The sequence below is a fragment of the Thunnus thynnus genome, chromosome 2 (assembly GCF_963924715.1).
Source record: "Thunnus thynnus chromosome 2, fThuThy2.1, whole genome shotgun sequence".
NCBI classification, from domain to species: Eukaryota; Metazoa; Chordata; class Actinopteri; order Scombriformes; family Scombridae; genus Thunnus; species Thunnus thynnus.
The window spans coordinates 32575094-32596864 of NC_089518.1; the positions used below are offsets into that span (position 1 = coordinate 32575094).

The 21771-nt window shown below is 39.7% G+C and overlaps 1 protein-coding gene across 1 annotated transcript in view; it reads left to right on the forward strand.

Moving 5' to 3' along the window:
- Positions 1-4992: 4992 nt before the first annotated feature.
- The window catches only part of srrm4 (serine/arginine repetitive matrix 4), a 68040-nt gene continuing 51261 nt past the window's right edge, over positions 4993-21771 (forward strand). Inside the window, exon 1 of the mRNA XM_067570567.1 lies at positions 4993-6117. Within this exon, the coding sequence (XP_067426668.1) occupies positions 5915-6117 (203 nt within the window). The 5' untranslated portion in view covers positions 4993-5914. The remainder of the gene's footprint in view (positions 6118-21771) is intronic.

Below are 21771 nucleotides of genomic sequence, written 5' to 3' on the forward strand. Positions count from 1 at the left end.
AGTGATGCAGACTTTTTTTCCTGTATTAAGCCACGACCGTCTTTCCCTAACATTAACCAAGTTCTGCCAATGCCTAAACATAACCATTTAAAGTTTAATAATACTATTGTTACTACCAGAAGATATTGAAGTGCAAGATCAGTTATTTTGGCCGAAAAAAAAGAAATACATTTGTCAAATTTTTGCAACTTGCCAAATACATTAATTCACAACATTTTTCATGATGTTGTGAGAAAATGTAATTTGACCAGAATTACGTTTCCTACAAAAACGTATTTGCCGTTGCAGGCGACGGGGTTGCTGTGTTTACATACTTTTATATGCTTTGTGATACAGAGTGACGGTGGACTACACACATACTAGAACTGGAGTTACATCCAACTAACCATCATGTCTTATCACTGAACAGGAGATTACAGCTGTGCAGGTGCTGCATTTATCCATTCATAGAGCAGCTATTGAGTTGAACTGAAGGTCTGCAGTGTAATATGGTGTATTGACTGAAAACACACATCAAGTCGCAGCCCTGACATGTGGTTACATTTTTGAGGAGGCATGCGCCTCCTAAACTCAAAGCCCTCTAAGGTACAGCATAACTTCTTAACTCAGTCTTATTTCAGTCTATAATATAACATTTAAATTACATTTGTTGTTGATCAACTCAAATACACCAAATATGCAGTTTCTTGAAATTCTCTATTCTAAATCTAATAAATCTTTCTCTTGCTCCTATCTTGATCTGGAGGCTGCTTTACCCCTCCAGGCACTGGTATTTATTTCCCTGCTAGTATTTTTATGGCATCATTTGTCTATTTTGTGCAAGCATGATGAGACAAGTAATGCAAAGTACAACTTTATGCAGCTTTGTATTAAACTTCCTAAGGCAGCCGACAACTTGGACAGATGTACACCTGTGGAAAAAGCACAGAAGCATAAGATTAATCATTGTGTGACAAAAACATGAATCACAAATGTTTGGAAACGAAGAATTGTCAAATATGGAGACTTCACATTTTTCATATTTCTCGTTTTCAGGGCTCATTAGCTGAAATATAAAGTTTACCACTCTGCCCTAAACATAAAAACTAAAAATTCAATAACACAACAGTAACAAAAGTAGAGCCAAGAAACGTTATTACTGTCATATCTCTTCAAAACTTTATTGAAAGTAAGCTCGGCTGTCCTGAATGCTGTGGTGACAGCTTATCCCCAGATAATACCAGCAATTGATTTCTCTTGAAGTTTTGTGGAGGTGTGCATTCTGAAAAGAGAAAATGAAAAAGAAAAGAACAATGTGATAAAAGGGGAAAAAAAAAATGTTTGTTTTTTTTTTTCATGTGAGTTTCACTAGAACAAAAATAACTTTGAAATTATGCATCAGTGGCAAAAGTAGCACAAAAAGAAACGTTATCGACTTGAATTCTCATCGGTAAAGAGAAAGGAACATTACATTTCTGAACAATTTGTCTTTTCCCTTTCTTGTCGAATAGATCTGTGATGTAAAAAAAAAAAAAAAAATCCATAGAGATGAATCCATCTGCTCTAACAACTGCAATTACTGTCAGCTTGAGATCTGACAGTTCAACGTAATAGAGCCCCTTCAATAACTTTTTATACATTCCTGCTATGTCTTTTAAAAAAAAAAAAAAAATCAACTAATTTGTGATTTACTTTGAATGGATGCTCTTCACGTTGGCTGTGTATCAGCTTACCCAGAAAATTACAGATGACTGTTCAGTTGTCTTGTTAATTGGCTTAAAGTTGTTGATGTACCGTCACGTGAAAACAAGCTCAATCAGAAACAATATCAGCGTCGGATATTATGTGCTTTCTTTACATTAATAGTACCATCATGAAGAATGTGATAAAGTCTCCTATATGTATGTGACGTCATGTAACACTTCAAAACCAATTACCGTCACCAGGTGCAACTCTCTCCATGAAAACACGAAGGCTAACACATGAAGTGATTGTCTCTCTCGTCGTTTAATGACTTTTTTCCACAACAGCTTTGTGTCCTTCAGCTCAACTTTCCATATAAAAACCACAGCTAGCAAAAGCACTTCATAAAAACACTCAGCAGGAGGAAGTCCACCCCATTGCCCTCAGCGCAGCCCTCCAATATAACCTTGACTTCATCTCACGGCAGAAACGGCTGTTTGATATTCCCCACCATAAATGAAACATATTCTGTGTTTTTCGCTGGACCGGCTCGACTCTGCCCTCTGGTTTGATTTGAGAGCGCCTCAGCTCTGTCTTTATGCAAAGCACACAGATGAAGCAGCCACTTATCATTAAGTGGCTGGTGTTGTTATACATCAAGGTTCCATGTTATCAGCTAATATATGCATTATTAATCCAGGCGAGATACCAGGCTATGTCTTTATGCATACCTATTAGCAGAGAGATATTAATTCCCACCCACGCCCACAACCTCTCATTAGGGGAAAGTGAAGTTCACATGACGATATTGTCAGTTCAGTGTGTGAAAACCTGTTTGACACCTTGTCCACACACATTGCTAGGGAGTTCTGTGGATGTGATCATATATACAGTAGAAATTAGTCAAAGTCATCCAGAGCAGATGTATTTACAATCAGCAATCAGTATTTACAATGAGGCAGAACAGTTGAAAGGACCACCGGCTGTCCTGGGACCTTTCTCTCCCTTGGCTGTCGGTTCCTAATTCATCAGATGACAGAACTTTTCCATGTGTTGTTGTGGAGTGCATGGACAAACAACATATTTTGTTTGTATAATTTGGAGGACTTTTCTGAGTCAGAGATATAGAGGCAAAAAAGATGATATCAATTATTAATCGATTATCGATTGATTGCCATTAATAATTTAATCAATTAAATATATATTAATTTATAATTTATCCAAGGATGAAAAGCTGCAGCTTCACTCTGCTCACTGTGACAGTCATGTGGATGAACACATTAGGAAGTTGTAAGAAATCCACAGAGTTGTGGTCTGGTGGCCTGGTCTGGTTTAGCTAGCTATCTGAGGCTAATGCTAATGCCAAACTTGCATCTTCAGCAGAGGCAGTGAGTGAGAGAGAGTAGTGCTGTAGCTGTGGTGCTAATGTACCGGACAAGCAGAAATCTAATTAAACTTTTCGAAGAAAAATCAAAAGTAAAGTGATGAACTGTGTAAGTGACACCACCTTGCTTTGAGCATAAATGTATTTTTGCTGTGGCTAAATGGTGAAAGATTTCCTGGACTGATTAAACTGGAGCGACAGTATTTTTGCGCCCACGTGACATCTATGCAGCTAAGCAGCTGTAAATCAGGTATGCGTATTATTTTATATAAAACCAGTCAGACTGAGGTCCGTTTTTTGGGAGATTGGTTTAACCTGATTTATATTTAATCGATAATCTTACAGAATACTTACTGTTGAAGGCTACAGCACTTTTGATTCAAACAAAATGGGTCGGAATTTATTTTTAATCGTTAGATACGTCCAACACATCTAGTCTTACTTAATTTATGTTCTCTAATGAAGCTGGTTTTATTATGCAAAAACGTTTTCCATTAACAATCCATTGGATTGTTAATGATTAATCTACTATTGATTGTCAACATGGCCGACTATCGATGAAGGAAATTGCTTAAAATCTGCATCCCTAAGAGTATGTATGTGAAATATCACAGATTAGGACTGTAAAAAGCTAAAATAAATAGCTTTGAAACATTTGAGAGTGCACAGTTTCAGTGGTATACAAGTGCCTCTCCATGATATAGTAAGAAAAGTGAAGTTCTACATTTAAGCTCTCAGTATATCAGCTCAATTTGCTGTCTCATATTACAGCTTGTAACCAATTCCAAAAGTCTATAAATAGTATTTGTCCTTTAAAGTATTACACAGACTTGTATATAGCTTAAACCCTGTAATATCCCTGTAGCAGTTTGTCCCACATCAATAATCCCTACCAAGATTTCCAAGCAGAGTTTCATACGTTACAGCAGTGGCAAGCAGAGAAGAAAGGAACAGAGGAGGAGGGAGGGAGGGAGGTTTTGTAGGGGGGGGTCGGGGGGTGGTTGAGCTGTTGCTGTGTGTTATGTGTCGTGTAGAAGCAGAGTGGAGAGGAGAGGAGGAGGTATCCAACGGCAGGGAAAAGCTGAAACCCCCGGGGGAGGTTTGTGTCAGCCACATGCTCCGGCTGGTCCTCACAGAGCCAGGCCTTTTTGTTATGCTGATTTACTCTGCCTTTTGTCCAAGACACTGATGGAGTGTGTGTGTGTGTGTGTGCGTGTGTGTGTGAGGGAAAAGGACAAGAAAGAAAGAGACTCATAGAGTTTACTGCATATTGCAGACTATACATACAGAAGACATATTACTTATTACACACATGCTGTGTAATAAGGGAAGTTGAAAGTACTCAGAAAGATTATGTGACAAAGTTTCCAACGCGACTCTACGATAATTCTTAGAGATACAATACAATACATACTACAAGAATGGTGACAAATCAACACTATGGATTTATGATTATTTTGTTTATTTAGATTTCTACATTATTTCAACAGTCTTCTGTATACTCATACTATACATGTAAAGAAAATGTCGAAAATTAAAGGGACTCTAATTTTATTAAGAATACATAAACAGTCAACCTTTGTTTGTGCAACTAATGCAACTAGTGATTATTTTCAGTATTGATTAATCTTCTAATTATTTGATCAATTTCATCCTTTGGCCTAATAAAATAACGCCCATCACAGTTTTCCAGAGCCTGAGATGACATCTACAAATGTCTCATTTTGTCTGACCAACAGTCCAAAACCCAAAGAGATTCAGCTGAAAATGAGATAAAACAGAGAAAGCAGCAAATCTCACATTTTTGTTTAAAAAGTGACTAACTCGATCGATTGATTGTGAGATTATCTGCCAATTAATCCTCTGTTGATGAACTAATTGATTAAATGACTAATTGTTCCAGCTCTACTATTTACTGAAAGAAAGAAACGATGAAAGGAAGGAAGGAAAATGAAGGAAGGAACGACAGGAGGGAGACACAAAGAAAGAAAGACAGAAAGGAAGAAATTGAAAGAAAGAAAGTGATGCTTCCATGAGTCAGGATGAATCTAATTATGGATATAGTAGAGCGAGACAAGTGAGACACAGAGAGAGAGAGAGAGAGGATGACAGAAGGTGTCCCTCTCCCTTGTGTCCAGCCCCTAACTTTGACGTCACAGGCTGAAAGACACAAAACAAGCCGCTCTCCGCTGAGCTCCTCACTCGATTTCCACTCGCACACTCTCCAGCGCACATTCATGCTTGCCCTCAGACACGCCGCAACACTTGTCTCGACACCCGCTCAGCCTTCAGCCGCTGTGCGTAGGCGTCCAATCAACTCTAAACCAAAACACTGCACTCAAGCAACAAGAAAGCCACTCTGTCTGTCACTCCTCACTCCAGCAGAAGGACTGAAACATGCTTCATTTCTCGTAAGTGATGCCTAATTCTGTGTGAAACTGCCGACGGGAGCGCACACGAAGGGGGGGGGGAAAGGAGCGCTCCGACTCCCAATCCCGACCCAGACCCCATCCCACAAAGCAGCAGATGTGACAGAAAAAGAGAGGCGGAGAGAGAAACACAATCTCCCCCACGCCTCCTTCCCTCATCTGGGAGAACAATACCCAGCCTCCAGTTGGAGAGGGTCAGCTTTTGTCCCTCTCCCCATGCTCCCACTCAAGAGCGAAGAGCAGACGGACGCGCTGACACACTGACCTGCTGCTGTGAGAGGAGAAGACGGTGCAAAACAGTCGCTGCGCTCGACACAGTTTGATTCAGTACTTGGACAGCTCCTGAGCGACAACCAGAGTGAGTGTGTGTGTTTCCATGACTGACTTTATCTGGTGAGGTACCACAGCACAGGTTTGGTTTGGAGACCGAGAACCACCGATGCAGCCCCCTTGTTCGCTCCAGCTCGGCCCCTGTGGCCCCTCTCCGTCCTTAGGATCGCAGGGCAGCACCGCCAGCCTCCAGCAGCTGGAAGAGAAGCAGCTCTTTGAGAAGTTTTGGAAGGGGACTTTCAAGGCTGTGGCAACCCCGAGACCGGAGAGCGTCATCATGGCCAGCATCACCGCCCGCAGGAGGGTGACTGAGTGAGTTCTCTACTTTGTAATTGCAGTCAAAAAACACGCATACATTGTGTTCTTTCTTTCCCTTTTGAAAGATATTTGCTACTCAGTTAATCTAATGAGTGTTGTCAAAGATTGTCAAGCTTTTGCTTTTGGAGCAAGTAACCCTCGACTGCAACACATGCTTGTTCATACAAAACATCAGCAAGTTTTTGGACCCTGATAGTTGTTGTTTAACAATGTTCTAGATTTGCCGATGCCAGAAACAACACAACAAATAATATCTTTTGTGTCACATAGGTATCCTTGTTGTGTACTCAAGCTAAGACATTAGCATAGAGGATGATCAGTTTTAAAGATTCTAATATCTAATTTAAGATGTAAGTTTGAGAAATCCAGATATGGTTGGATTTTTTTCTGCTGATGATCTTGTGACATAAAGAGCAAGTTGATCAATTCTCCCAAAGTCATTCTCCCCCCCATTGATCATGCTTTTTTTACAGGTCTAAAGATGGCTAGTTTTCTTGTTGAAACTGGGATGTTGTTAGAACCTGCTGCTCGCTTGAAATATAGTCAATAAAATGTTGACGAAACAATGGTTATACTGTGTAACCTAGACGCCTAAAAACTTGAACTTTTCAACAAAACGTGACCACAGACACCAAGACATCTCTTGACCCCAAAACCAGCAATTACTTAACCTTTTAAGAAGTAAGGAACTCAAGATTTGTCTTTGGTGTTGATCTATCATCAAACATACATCTACATGAGTATCTGCTTCTATATGCAGCAGGACACATGTGACATACAGCCAAACACAGCCGGCATGAAGGGTGTGATGTTCAGTTAATTGTCCCCTTTAAAGGTCATGTGGCAGCATCGCCGTGCCTCTAATGTCAGACTTGTCCCGTCTTCCCCTTGTGACATGGCTTTGTGCCAGAGTCACTGCTGAAGGAGCAACATGTCACGTGTCTGTTCCTGCACTTTCATCCCTCCGACCAAAGGTTAGCTGCACGCTCAGCCTGGGAGGAAGGAGAAGGAAGGATGAAAGTCTTTTGCCCTTTCTCCTCCTTATTCCTCCTCTCTTCTTTTTATCCCATCTTAGCTCCTGTCTGCACAATCGACCATCATCTTCTGACTTTTGATGACTTTATCTGTTTTATTATGCACTGCTCTACACATCAGAAGCAACTACAGTGCTTTGACTTTGACGAAGGCTTACTATACATGCAACAGCTCACATAATAAATGTTCATACACGCAGAACATTTATACAACCTTACAAACACACACAAGCGCATGCGTATTCGCATACGAAATGATGTAGCTTGCTTGGGTGACCTTTGAATGGTTTTGACACCCACTATCAACTTTCTCTTATGTGAAATTAGCTATGTTAATGAGGATTAGAATGGCCCATTTCATCCTACATCGGCACAGGCTGCGGAAAGACACACTGAACCAGATAATGTGTCTTTAATGGCTTCTATTACAGCAGGACCATAATGCTGCACATGGCCTGGTTATAAAGGATTTTATTAGCTTGTAGTATATGACCAAAAAACACTTTTTATGGCAAGAATATGACCAAGTATGCTTTGACTTCATTGTGCCCCAGCTCAGTGATCCAAGCAAAAACTGAAGTCCTAATTTTCCTGTCAATCAGCCAGCAAGAGTTTAATCTATTTGCGCAAACTGGGGAAAAAACATTAGAAAAAAAGCAAATGAACCCACAAAAAAAAAAAGAAATGTGATATGGCTGGCTGCCATGAACTGAGCAGCCTTTCTGAAATAGCCGGAGACTCTGAAGCAGGGCCCAGCTGTCTCTTCAGCTTTAGCTTCACTAGGAAGGAAGCTCTCCTCAAGTGGCTTTGCCCCTCCACGGGCTCCGTCCGGGTGACAGTGACGATGATGGCAGCATGGCAGGGGCAGACGAGAGCGAACGTCCCCAGAGAGCAGACATAATGTCGCTAATTCGCTCGGGTCTGTTTGTGTAAGACGACGGCAGCCTCCCCGTCGGTCCAACGTCCCTCTCTCGCTCGAGCCTTGTGTGTATTTGCAGGAGGGAGAAAACGCAGAGGGACTTTTGGGTGATACATATTGTAAATAATGAGTAAAACACAACAAACAAACACAACACCCAGAGAATGTGGATGCAAGAGGAGGCTCGGGCGTCTTCCCTCCCTCCATACTGCACTGTTGATTTTTCCCGAGCAGAGTGTGACTGGGGAATGCTTAGACCATCAGAATGCATGGCCTTAGGCCTGCTCCTCTGCCTCTTTCTCTCCAAGAGGAAACATCATTATTCACTGTGGATAACTGAGGGGTGATGAACAAAAGGCAGTGGAAGTGAGGGGGGCATTATGTACAACAAGCAGTGAGGGAACGAAGAGAGAAGACAGAAGGAGAGCCACAATGAGATGTTTCATGTTCAATCAGCAATCTCTGTTTGTCCTCGCCTTTCCTTTCCTTTCCTTTCCGTTCTCCTCCTCCTGTCTTTACTCCTGAAATAAAAATGCTGGAGGGGCCCGAGAGCCACAGAGGAGTAATTAGAGTTTGTTGTTCTCCCTCTGTCCTCCCTGTCTCCTCCTCTTCAGGCCAGTCACAGAGAAGAGGGGAGGAGTTCACTGGCTCTGTGTAGCCGGGTGGGGCTTTACTCGAAACCATTATGACCCTGCAAGCTGTTTTGTTCATGGGGGGGCTTCTCATTAAAAATGCAGCTTGGCTAACTTTGGGTTATGTGATTGTGTGTGTGTGTGTGTGTGTGTGTGTGTGTTTGAGAGGGTTTGTGTGCATCCATGTGCATCTGTACTGGAGATGTTTTCCAGCAATTGCAAGGGTTTGAAATGAGAGCGTGTGCCTGCGTGCTTACGTGTGTGTGTGTGTTTGTGTGTGTGTGTTTGTGTGTGTGTGTTGCTGCTGTGTTAGTGGGGTCTTGTCCAACTCTGTGGCAGATGGCAGGCTCGAGAGTGCAAGGCGAGGGTGGGGAGAAAGCGTGTGTTTGTGTGTGTGTGTGGTGGTGGGGAGGGGGGGTTCAGGCCTCTTAGCAGATGCTGGTTTAACGAGGAAGAGAGGAAAAGGGTTTGGAGGGGCTTGTACACTGACAGCACCATGGGGAATATTCAGCAGGGTAGACAAAATAACAGGAACACCTTACACTACGATGCAGTGCAGTCACACAACAGCCTCAAAAACAACCAAGGAGTCAAATCAACAACATCTTCAAAGTGGTCTGATCAAAATCGGATCATTAAAATTGGATTGTTAGTCATTGCAGGGGTGTTGTACTCAATTACATTAGATTAGGTTTTTTATTTATTGTTTGTCATGAATTCTGTTTCTGAGGTTGTTTCTGGTGTCCTTATATACACTCCATTGATTAGTCCACCAAGGTAAAATGGCTTGAATTTCAGTTTTTTCAAGACTCTTTCAACCTCACTCTTCAAAACACAATATACTCAAATCTCTTCCATCTTTTAATATTTATTGAAAATAAATTTAAAAAAAAACAGTTGACCTTGACCATCCTTGTGCTCAACTGTTTTCAAAAAAATCTTGTTTCTTTTAGGACAAATACAAAAACCAGTAGAGCCCTCAAAATGGCTTAAGTCTAGTTCCTCATTTAGCCCTCTTGGGCTTAAAGTTCTCAATTTAGAAATCTGGAACGCCTCCTTCTTAAGGAGCAACTTCGCTAAATGTACCCCTCTCTTCGACAGACCTGTTTCTAAATTGGGCACTTTAAGCCTGAGTGGGTCCTTATTTGAACAGGAAACTGTGTGAGCACAACTATGGCAAGTATAGTGTAGGTCAAAGCTGACCCAGGTTTGTAAACTATAAGTCGTTCACCCTTGTTTCTCTTCCAAATAAGATTGTCTAAGCTCAGGGTTTCTGTAAAGCCTGAACGATTGTGTCACTGCTCAGGGTCCTTTACTTTTTCCAAATTCTTTCTAGCAACAGCAACAGTTGTTGTATTCATTCCTGAACCAGAATTATCCTTTGACACTGTGTTTTTCTGGCCTACATTAGCATTGCAAAATTGGCTAAATCTACGGTGGCCATTAGGCTCGGCCAGTAATTATTTTTTCATACCTTAATACCTTCCCGACATTTCACATTTGCAACAGCTAATGGATGATGCTCTTTGAGGTGCGAATGGAGGTTTGGGCCTGTATACTCTTTTAGAACTGCTTTTTGGATGCTCGAATAGCTTCCTGGCTTTTCACTCTGCACTGCAGCGGTGCCATTCGAAACAACTATAAACACTTTATACGAACAAATTCTGATTGAGCATAAAGCGACCGTTCTTTCGCCACAACTTTCTTGTTCTTGTAATAGTGCACACAGCTACTTTCATGTCAGATGACTTGCCCAGATCATCGGATCTGAACCCAAAATATTGCAAAATGTTTTTATTTTTTACGAGTCCTGTACATCCACTGGCGCTCCCCATCTTAATCAGCTGAGCCTGTTCCACCAGTATATCATATCGTGACTAATTGACCTCTGGTGGAGCATGTTGTGCACTACAGTACATTATGTTAACAGAGCGTTTCTGTATCAGTTTAATAAAAAAGGAGTGCATGTTTTTTTGTTGGAATTTCTGAATACCGTTGTATCCCGTTAATACCTAGTGGCCATCTTTGTGCTGATGCATACAGAATAAAAGCATAAAAAATGGGAATAAATTAATATAAGATATAGAGTCTCAAAAACATCAAGGAGTAGCAGTCGGAGCCCCCCCCCCCCCGGGACAAAGCATCTCTCTTTCTCTCTCTGTGAGAATGACAGACGTGATTTAGTGACGGACGAGGGGTTTGTCTGCCGTTATACATCTCTCTGTCTGTGCTTCTGCTCTCTTCATCGCTGAGTATCTTTACCCGACTCACATCAGTATCTCTCTCCTTCCTTCTCTCAGTATCTTTTCAGTGCGCGTTAACTCGCCCTCTCTGTGTCTGTGTCACATTACTCAGAGCACACAGGATGCGGGTGCTGAGGCATGCTGACAACAGAGCAGGAGATGATGCCGACTCCCCAGGCTGGAATAGGGCTTATCGCCAAAATGGATTCACATTTGATATTGATTCCCGCATAGCCAATCCATGTGAATCAAACCAGTGTCTGTGGCTTAACACTTGATGCACCGTTCCACTGTGTTTTACAGCAGGATGCATTGAGTATGTCAGGGGAATAGGAGCTATAGCAGAAATGCAAATTGGGACTGTGGATTTATATTTGACATTGATTTCTGCATGGCTAATCCATTTGAATCAAACTAGTGTCTTATGATTAACACCTGATACACTGTCACAGCATGTAGCTGTGCATTACAAGCCATTTAAAGGTGCAGTGTGTAGGATTTAGTGACATCTAGCGAAACGGACTTGGCAGAAATGGAATATAATATTCATAAATATACCATAATTAGTGTATAATCACCTGAAAATAAGAATTGTTGTGTTTTTGTTACCTTAGAATGAGCCCTTTATATCTACATAAGGAGCGGGTCCTCTTCCAAGGAGCCTGCCATGTTGCACTGCCATGTTTCTACAGTAGCCCAGAAAGGACAAACCAAACACCACCTTTAGAGAGGTCCTTTCACATTTTTTGCAAGTTTTGCAGCTACTGTAGGTTCTCCTACACACTTGGAAGGGGAGGGGGGGGATTCAGTTTGTTGCAATATGTAACCTCTAACGCGTTAAATACCATTAAATCCTACACATGGCACCTTTAAAGAAACCAAGATAGATCGTTACTTTTGGATGAGGACCTCTTCAGAAAATATGAGCTTTTCATTCACTAAGGAACAGTTGTTTATAGTTTAAAGATCAAGCATTTTTGAGTTTATCAATGGGGTTTTTAAAGAACTAACACTCCAAAAAAACAAAATGTCACTCCACTTTGAACGAATTTCAAAGCCTTCTACCCAACAAGAGATAACCAAAGGATAATTTTAACATCAGTGTAGAAAGTATGATGCACTACTTTAGTTCATCTCACCAAAACATTCCAAATGTAGTTTTAGAAAATCAAAATGTTACTGCTTGCTTGCCATATCGTAGAGGAATTATTCAATAAATTCTAATTTTGTCAGATTTTCAATCATTATAAAGTACAAGACTGTTTAAGAAAGTAGCAGCAATTATTTGTTGTTGCAATAATCCATTTTGGTGTTACTGCATCTATAATATCTGCAGGAAAATAATAACCTGCAGTGGCTATTGCTATATTAGTTGAGGGAATTATTGCTAAATAGTTGCAGGATGGGGGGCTTTTTTGAGGGCTGTTAATGTAACTGCAATTTTATTCTCACATAGATTAAAAGATGTAATATGTAACATTTGGCCTCCTGCTGCAAACAAATAGGGGGCTGCATATCACCAGAATCTCCGCCATTGCTGGCTGGTTGCTCGGGGCAGCGCTACTGCCTCTTCCTCTCATGTTGGATTGAGGGCAGACTGGACGCTACAATGACTTTCTATTGCCCTTGAGGCACAAAGTGGTGGTATTATGAGACAGAACAGGCTGGGGCTAGCTGGTTAGCATGCTAACTTCAGTAGGTATCTCTGCAAAACAATATATATATATATATATATATATATATATATATATATATATATATATATATATGTCTTTGACATAATGTCAAAACTGTTATCTCTTCACATTCTGTTGATCATTTTTGTTGTATGTTAAAAACTGGCCAAATCTCACATAGTGCACCTTTAATGAGTTACATTTTGGCAACATAACTTTTTTGTTCATTGCTTAAAATGGCAAGACAGGCTTTCATAAATACTTGGAGCTGGTTGTGAGTGGAAATTGCTTTCATGTAGGCCACGGTGAAGGCAACCTGCAGAGGCCAACTAGTCAAATTGCTTCTGCAGCTCCAAATTAGCAACACTTTGAACATTCACATTTCTTTTTTACCAGCAGAGAGTTTGAAAAATTTAGAGGTCACTGTGTTGTTTTGATCTTATTTTGTCTTTGTCTGTCACAGATGTGTGTCATTTAGTGGTAGATTCAGTGAAAGGGTTTGTTCATTTTATAAACAGGGCCAAAAAGCTGATGGCTGCACGTTAAAGAATGAGAAAGACATTCACTGGACCACAGCACAAAATGACTGTAATTTATCATGGGGTTTGAACGTGTTATCGATAAATGCCAATGACTCAACAATTACTTCAAGTGGTGATATTTCTGGCTTTTAAAACTCACTTTGACATTTCCAAATTTCACTCTTGCCTCTGCGCCACGCAGGCTCAACCTGGCACTGGTGAGAAATGAGTTCAGCTTTAATGACACACCTATAGATTCTGCAAGACGAAATGCTGCACTTCAGCGCTAACTTGTGATAGATGTTTAATATAGCCAAAGCATGATGGGTAACAATGAATGTGCCTGAAAGCAGCAAGTCTCTGTGAATAGAGAGCTCAAGAGAGTCTTTGATATTTGAATGCAGCCAATCTCTTTCTTATTTGTTCTCATATATACACTTCATAAGAAGGTGTCAGGTTGTGAGCTCGTTTGTGGTTATGAATCAGAGAATGAGAGCTGTTCTGAATCCTTCTGGGCAGTGTACACAGACGTACACACACATATTATAAATTCCTTATTATTACTGTGTACAGTGGTTGAGTACATCGAAACCCCCAAAGGCATCAATATGCTGGGAATTAAGAGGAACATGTCTAAATCCACTCTTCACGCACACAAACTCATTCAAATATATGTACAATCGTTGCAGTTTTGTATTACTCATTGTTTTACTCTCCATGCCAGACAAGTAAACATATGACAATATAGAGAGGTGGCTGTAACCTAGAAAAAACATAAATAGAAATGACATAAGCTCTGAGCAAAACATCAACGGCTGCAGTGAAACGGCGGCAAAGACAGCTTAGATAAATTCGAGAATTTAGAAGCAGTTTGAATCCATCATAAAGACACAGACAACCTTTAATTTGTTCAGCAAGACATTTTGAAAAATTGATTATGAAATACTAGTGCAGAAACAAAAGCAATGGTTTAAGAAGTAAACAGAGACACTTTGTCAAAGGGAAGATTATTGATGCTGCAAAGACTTTGGAGTCATTGCAGCAATTTTCTTCCTCTGTCTTTACAAGCTGGTAAATATTTACATTTGTTTTGGCAGCAAGTATATTGTTGCTTTAACCCGAATCTTGACCCTCATCCCAATATAATCTGATATAATAATAAAGATAATAATAATAATAATAATAACAAGCCTTGAGAAAGTGAGGACTCCACTCTGGATTTTCTTCTTATGTCTCTCCTTGTACGGATATTTGGTCGTTATAGAAGCTCATACAGCAGAATACATGCGCTCAAACTGCTTGCATGTACATATATGGGAATATACATACAGTACATATGGTGACTGACATTGCACCATATAGTGGGTTCAACATGATAAATCCTCCAGAGCTGAACAGCAGCAGCAGCAGCAGCAGCAGCAGCAACAGCAGCAGCAGCAGCATTTTCGAAGATGAAAGCAAAGAGCTGAGAGTTAACCCTTTCCTTCAAACATCAGCACAAAGCTGCTGTGAAATTCCCCCTCAGGGATCACAGTTCTCAGCCTGTGGTCCACCTCTGTGAAGAAAATGCCACACACAGCCTTCTTCCCGCAGCTCCTGGCTGCTGTAAGGTCGAGCAGATTTTCATGTTCAACATTTTATGTAGTTCGGAAAGAGTTTTCTAGTTTTTGGGGGAGAAAAAAAACTTTGCTTACAAATCTGAAGGTCAAGTGTGATCTGATAGGGTGCAGGCTTGTCTCTTCCCCCTTTTTTACCACTTTTTTAGGGGCAGACCAGCAGCACTTCTGATCTTTTTATAACCAAATAGCTTAACATTTTAGTTTAATTACATTTTTTACACTTTACTCACATTAATTCCTGCAATGCATCTTATTCTTGTTCATATTCAGGTTATAATGTTTGCATGGAACATAAGCAACCTGGTTATTCATATGCTTGTGTGATTCTAACATCATCCAGATATCTTATCATCTGTGCAAGCATGTCCTTGACTCCTCCACATCCTCCAGACAGTCTTTCATTTCTATCCAAAGATGTCACAATCAGTTTTTTTTTCAATCCCACATATTTACTTCTACTATTGTTCAGTTTTTATGTCTTTATAGATCTTAGAGTGCACATTTAACCTTGAATATCCCTGCATTAAAATGTGTAAAGAAATGCACAGTATATATATTTGACATCTGCATAGCTCTGCATTACAAAATATAACCTTTCCTGGTTTCACATATTTACTAATGATGTCCTATTGTATGTACTTAAATCCTCATCTGAGGAGGATTTCCACATTATCTCTAAAATCTCTACAATAAACTTTCAAGTCCTGCATTCAGAATTTAAAAAGTATGCTTTAAAATGTATCAAAAGTAAAATATCAGTATTTCTAGGCATGAAAAGGAGGTTAATACAGAACAATCACTTCAAATCAAGTACAGCAAAAAGACCTGAAGTACAAAGTGCATGTCTTATACAGACTACTCACTACTTCATTTGGCTGAGAGACTGAAAATATATTAAAAATTGAAGCCAACACATCTGTCAGACTGACTAATTTAACCTCAAACAATATAATGTATTCATATCTCTGCAAAATAACTACAGTTAAATACGTGTTCTGAGGTGAAAGACACAATAATCACACAAAATGGAAATATTCAAAGTACTCATGCTTCAAAATTGTACTTAACTAAATATACAACTCAGAGCATTGACAATGACAGTAAGACGACGACAAAAAAAAATGTTTCATTAACGCTGCGTTCAGAGATGTAGATGTTCAATCAGCATCAGTAAAACATAAGGCAAGAATATAATCTGACATGCTGTAAAGAGAAATTTTCTGCTCCAATGGCAGAGAAGGGGGGAACTGATTTTGTTTGCGCTCGAGTTTTTACGCCTGAATTAGTTTATTTCCACAGTCATAACAGAAAATAAAAACCCTGTTTGAAAGTAACTGTCATGTTGACTGGAATTTGAACTCTTCATGTACATAAATCTAGGCTGAGCTGAAACTGGAGTACGGATGTATTCTGCACCTGGTTGCGCTTACTTTATGGTAAAATGGAGTGCAGTGACATTAAAAAAAGGGCTCGTGGCATTTAAGACCATTAACATAGTAGATTGTGTTGCTTATTCGCAGGATGTCAGTCTGCTGAGTGCAGCCTCGGCGAGAATAAATATAACAGATGGAGATACAGATGAGACAAATGTAAATCAAATGTAAATATACAGATTTCTTATTTAAAAAGTGTAATATTTTCTTTGTGCTTTTCGTTGATTCAGTGTGTGTGTGTGTGGTTTTTACAGAAACTGTCAAGAATCACTAGCTTTAGTCTTTCAAACCTCATTAAGGGTTTCCTATCTCTATGAGCTTTGGCCCTATAATGTTATGGCCAGTCAGCTTTATTTTTGGAGTTGCGAGTAACACATACAGACAGATGTTGCCTCAAATACTTCAGTGGACTTTCAGCTTTGTCTCTTGTACTTCCTGCATAGCTTAACCTTGTCTAAAATAAGATTTTGTGTACTTTTTTTTTTTTGACATTGAAACACTGACAACCAGAACATAACAAGGTTAAAGCTGACTCAACTGAAGGGGCTAAAAAAAAAAAAAAAAAAAGACAAAGAACACAGACTTTGCAATAGTTTCATACATTTTGTCCTATGTGAACTAGGTTGTGTGGAAAAAACACACACTGTGGGTTATGTCCGGCAGCAATCAGCTTTATGTAATTGGCTTCTGTATTTTGTGAAAAAAAAAAAAAAAAACAGGGAGAGATAGAGAGGCAAAGGGAAATGAGAAATGAAAAGGAGAAATATATATTATTTTCAATAAAGAGGTAGGATGGAAATCAATATGAGAGCAGTGTGAAGCATGACTGTAATAACTGAAAGAAAAGAAAGAAAGAAAGAAGGGAGGGGAAAAAGAAGGGAAGCACAAATGAAAATAAAGAAATGAGAGGGGAGGCTCTGCGAGTGAGATTTGGAGATTGTCCGTTTCAGGACATTGGAGCAGCCAAGGTTATTACATTTTACTGAATATCATATTTTTGCCCCATGAATAGAAATCCTTTCTTGACTCTTGGCCAAAGGGAATTGAATTATATGTAGGCACATAATGTACAGCATTGAATAAACTCATAATAGACGATGTGACAGAAGGTGAAACACTCCTTTGTCCTCTACATGAAATGGACGGTAGTAAATCTTACAGACAGTAAGAGATGACCTATTCCTTTGAGCGATTCATTACCAATGAGTGTGGTGGCTGAGAGAGGGGACGGCTCACTCATTACGTCCTATTAGATCTTCACAAACCATTGATGTCCCCGGACATGAAAAAGATATGAGCCAACTTTCAACTTTAACTGCTAACCGACTGGCCTGCAGCGAAGAGGCATCACGCTGGAGGAGAAACAAAAACACGTTTGAATGTGAGCGAGCCAAAGATGATGTGCTTTTGCACGTGAAATATGATCATATTGTTTGTTTTTTTTTCTTCTCTATGACCCCAATGAGCATTTTCTCATTTTAACGAGCTCCTTTTACAGTCATAACAAGATATTTTTGTTATTATAACATCGATATTACTACATACAAGAAACATTTCATTACAACATATCATTTCATCTTGTCACAACACTTTCCCGTTAATAAACAAAATTTATGTATCTTGTGAAATGACATACCAACTTATAAAACAAGTCATTTTTCTCAGTGAACAGCCAGTATTTTCAATCAGGTGCTGTTCGGGTGCAGGAACATCTTAGGTGAAGATCAAAGTTAACCGCCGCGCACTGAAATGACTTTTACTGTGACTTTATTAGGAGCGAACAACACGTTTCGCCTGTAGCTTCTTCAGGTTCACTCAGCAAAACTACATGAACACTCACAGGTGTAATAAATACATCATGGGTCACATGACTAATTATCACAGTCTTCAGTATTTCAAAGGTGAGCGTTTTACAAAGAACATGACAATAATGTTACACAAAATTACATTTTTTAAAAAGCATGGCTAATATCACACAGACTTACAAGAATAACTTAATTTAAAAAACTAACTCCTGTAAACAACTGAAGAAGATGAGCTAGATTTCCTTAGAAGAATAGACTATTAGTCCTACAGTTGTCCCTCTACACCAGGGAAGGGTGAGTGTCAGGGGACACAGTGGCTCATCTCTCCCTGAGGGTCCAAATTACCTGGAGAGAGATATAATTACTATTTTCATATCACAAAGGAGAACTTAAATCCTGTGTTTCATTAAGTCTATAAGGTTCAATTTGTATTCAATTCATAAATCCAAAACGCCTCCCTTCTTAAGAGCTGCTTAATCAAATTACCACCTCTCGGATTGGGTCGCGCTTTTTCAACGCCGAAAAAATTTGACATGGTTTTTTCTCCTCGTAGTGCCTAGCGATGGCATAATCCATATTTCCATTTCTAATGGCAGCCTTATGGCTCAGCAGCTCTCGATTTGAGATGGCGCTTTGTTTGGTATACATACGTTAAGCCACATGGGCGTTTCAAGATGTAAACGACGTGTAGAGAGAGAATTAAATCATTATTTTATATCATATTTCTTCCCTGTATGAGAGTGATTAAATGTCTTGTTATCAAATGTGTTTGGACAGTGTGAACATTTTCCACATCTATAGTTTCTATACACTTGTTGAGAAAGCCAATTAGTTTGTGTAGGTTCCTTATACATAGAACGGACATCAATGTCTCTGACATTTCTGCCTCTCTTGAAGCAAAAAGGAGGTCCGGAGCATGATAAATGATTCAAACTCGGTTCAGAATCGAGGATTTTCCAATATTTGTTAATAATATGTTTGACTTGCATAGATGCTGTACAATATTCAGATTTATGTGTTTGTTTAGGGGGAGGATCTTATTTTCCATCTTATGTCACATTAATTATGGCATTTTATCCCTGTTTTTATGTTCATTTTACATCTATTGATGCATGTAATTTCTTTATTGTAAAGCACTTTGAGCTGCATTTCTTGCCTTTTGGAGAAGTGACATGTGCCATTTTGGAAAGCAGTGACAAAATTTGACATTTTTGCTTATCGGGCAGTCTGTTTTAAAGTTGACTGTGTTTGTGCCTTTAACTTATTCAACTTTTAACATCTTTACAGCACGTACTTCTCACTGACACGTCACCTACTGCTAACTGTCAAAAAATAAGCTTTGACTCACTGAAGGAGTGAAAATGGTTGTCAGACTGTTACTTGAATTGGTCTTTCATTCACTAAAAAGAACTTACATCACACACCAAGCTTAGAGTCCTACATAAGTCCTGAGGACTGTAGCCCAGCTGTTGTTGTTAATGCTGATGAGGTTCGACAGCAGTTAAGGCACCTTGAGGCTAACAGAGCAGCAGGCCTTGATGATGTCCATCCACGCACCCTGAAAGTCTGCGCTGACCAGTTGTGCTCAGTCCTCAATCGAGTTCAATTTTTTTCTTTGTCTTCATCAAATATTCCAGTAACGTGGAAAACATCTTGTCTTGTTACAGTTAAAAAAAAAACAACGTGAGTAGTAGTCTTACTAATCTTAGACCTGGAGCTCTGCTGTCACACAAAATGAAATGTTTTGAAAGGGTTGTCCTGGGTCATCTGAGTAGATAGGTCTCAGTCTTTCAACATCTCTTGCAACTTGTGTATAGGAACGGTGTGGGAGTAGATGATGCACTACTTTTTATGCTTCACGGCATTTACAGCCACCTTCAAACAACTGCCATCTCTGTCAGGATTATGTTTTTTTTTATTTTTCTAGTGCTTTTAATACAATTCAACCACACCTCTTTGTTTACAGATGAATGATATATCTCTTGGGTCTTAGATTATCTCTTGTCTCGACCTCAGTTTGTCAGGTTTGATAACAAAACTCTGTGTTTTATCGGTTTTATCCCCCTTTTTATTCACACTATCATCGACTATAGTCAGGTGTCTTGTCAAATCCAAAAGTTTTCGGATGACACTGCCCAAGTGGGTCTACTTAACCGAGGCAATAACCTGGCCTACAAAAGAAAGGTTTAGTCATTTGCCAGCTGGTGTGATGCAATTTTTAGAGTTAATTATTGACTTCAGAAGGAAGAAGGAGGAAGTCTTCCCAGCGGATCAGCAGATAGAAATTGTCCAGTCTCACAAATATCTTGGCGTCTACTTGGACAGTAAATTAAAGTGGAAAAAGGACACTGAGGTCAGTGTGGAGGAAGTGTACATCCTTTGATATCAGTAAGAAGTTTCTTCATGTTTTTTATTAGGGAATATTAATCTGTGGATGATAAAAAAAAACCAGATCGATAAGATTATCACAAAGGCTGAGACTCACTTGAGGTCACTAAAAAAGAGGGCCAAACTAAAAGCAGTTCTGTATTTTGAAGGCGATCCATTACACAGTGTTTTAACGGACTCAGAAGCTCATTCAGGGATCGACTAGTGATGCCTCAGTGTTCGACTGAACGAAACAGAAGGTCTTTTGTTCCAGCAGGGGTCAGATTTTTTTAATGACCACTTCTATATGTGGTCTAGATCCATAGCACCTGTCAGCTGTTATTCATGTCCGAAATGGCTTTTTGTGGTGTTATTTATTTGTTGTGTACTGTGAATGCAATGTCTATATTGTTTGTTGTCTGTATGAGTTGATTCGGTGGCAAATGAGTTTCCCCATTGGGGATTAATAAAACTGTCTAATCTAATCTAATAATAAACTCCCAAGTTTGTAGGAACCCCAACGTAAATTATATAATACGACAGGTTTTGAATATACAGCGGCTGAAAATGTCATAATCATAATAAGATCAGTGATGCTTTGGGGGATAGACAGATAGTTATTGCCACATCCAACTGCAATGTGCCATGAGGTGGTACAATCACTCATAATGACAGAGGGCTGAAATCCTTCTCAGTCTAAAATCGCACTGAGGCAAAGACCTCATTAAATATGCATACACACCCCAGAGTTGGCATATTGGAAAATCTGAAAAATCCTACATAATAGGCTGAAGCCTTTTTCCCCTGGCAGCAAATTTAACTCTGGAGTTGAAAAACTCCCAGACGCATCTTATTTACAATAGGTCCAACACACACACACACACACACACAGAGAGAGAGAGAGAGAGAGAGGACATTCAGACAGTGAGCTTCAGCCTCAGTTTTGTCTTTAAATGATTTTTTTCTTTTCTGCTTGCCAAGTATGCTACTTTTTTTTGTAACTGGACCCCTGAAGCGGTCATAGTATTCATTATTAAAATGCAAACTTATCAAAGTCAACTCCTCATCACATAAATTAAATCATTTCAAGGCTGACTGGCTCCCACATCTCAGCCTCGTCCTCCATTTTTCATTTTCGCTTCTTGCCCATCCTCATTTCGGGAAGACGATCTGCCATTCATGTGAAATTGCCACCATTTGCATAACTGACGCAGGGGTAAGGGTGCAAACTGTGGTGGTGTTGATGTCACAAATGCAATCAGAGATGGGAGCGGAGGAATTAATTAGCCCGTCGCATTACTTCCTTCCCTCTGCCTCTTTCTCACCTCTGCCGTCGCTCCTTGACACGAAATGTCACCCAATGACAGGCGATTCCAAAGCTATGACACATTTACAGTTC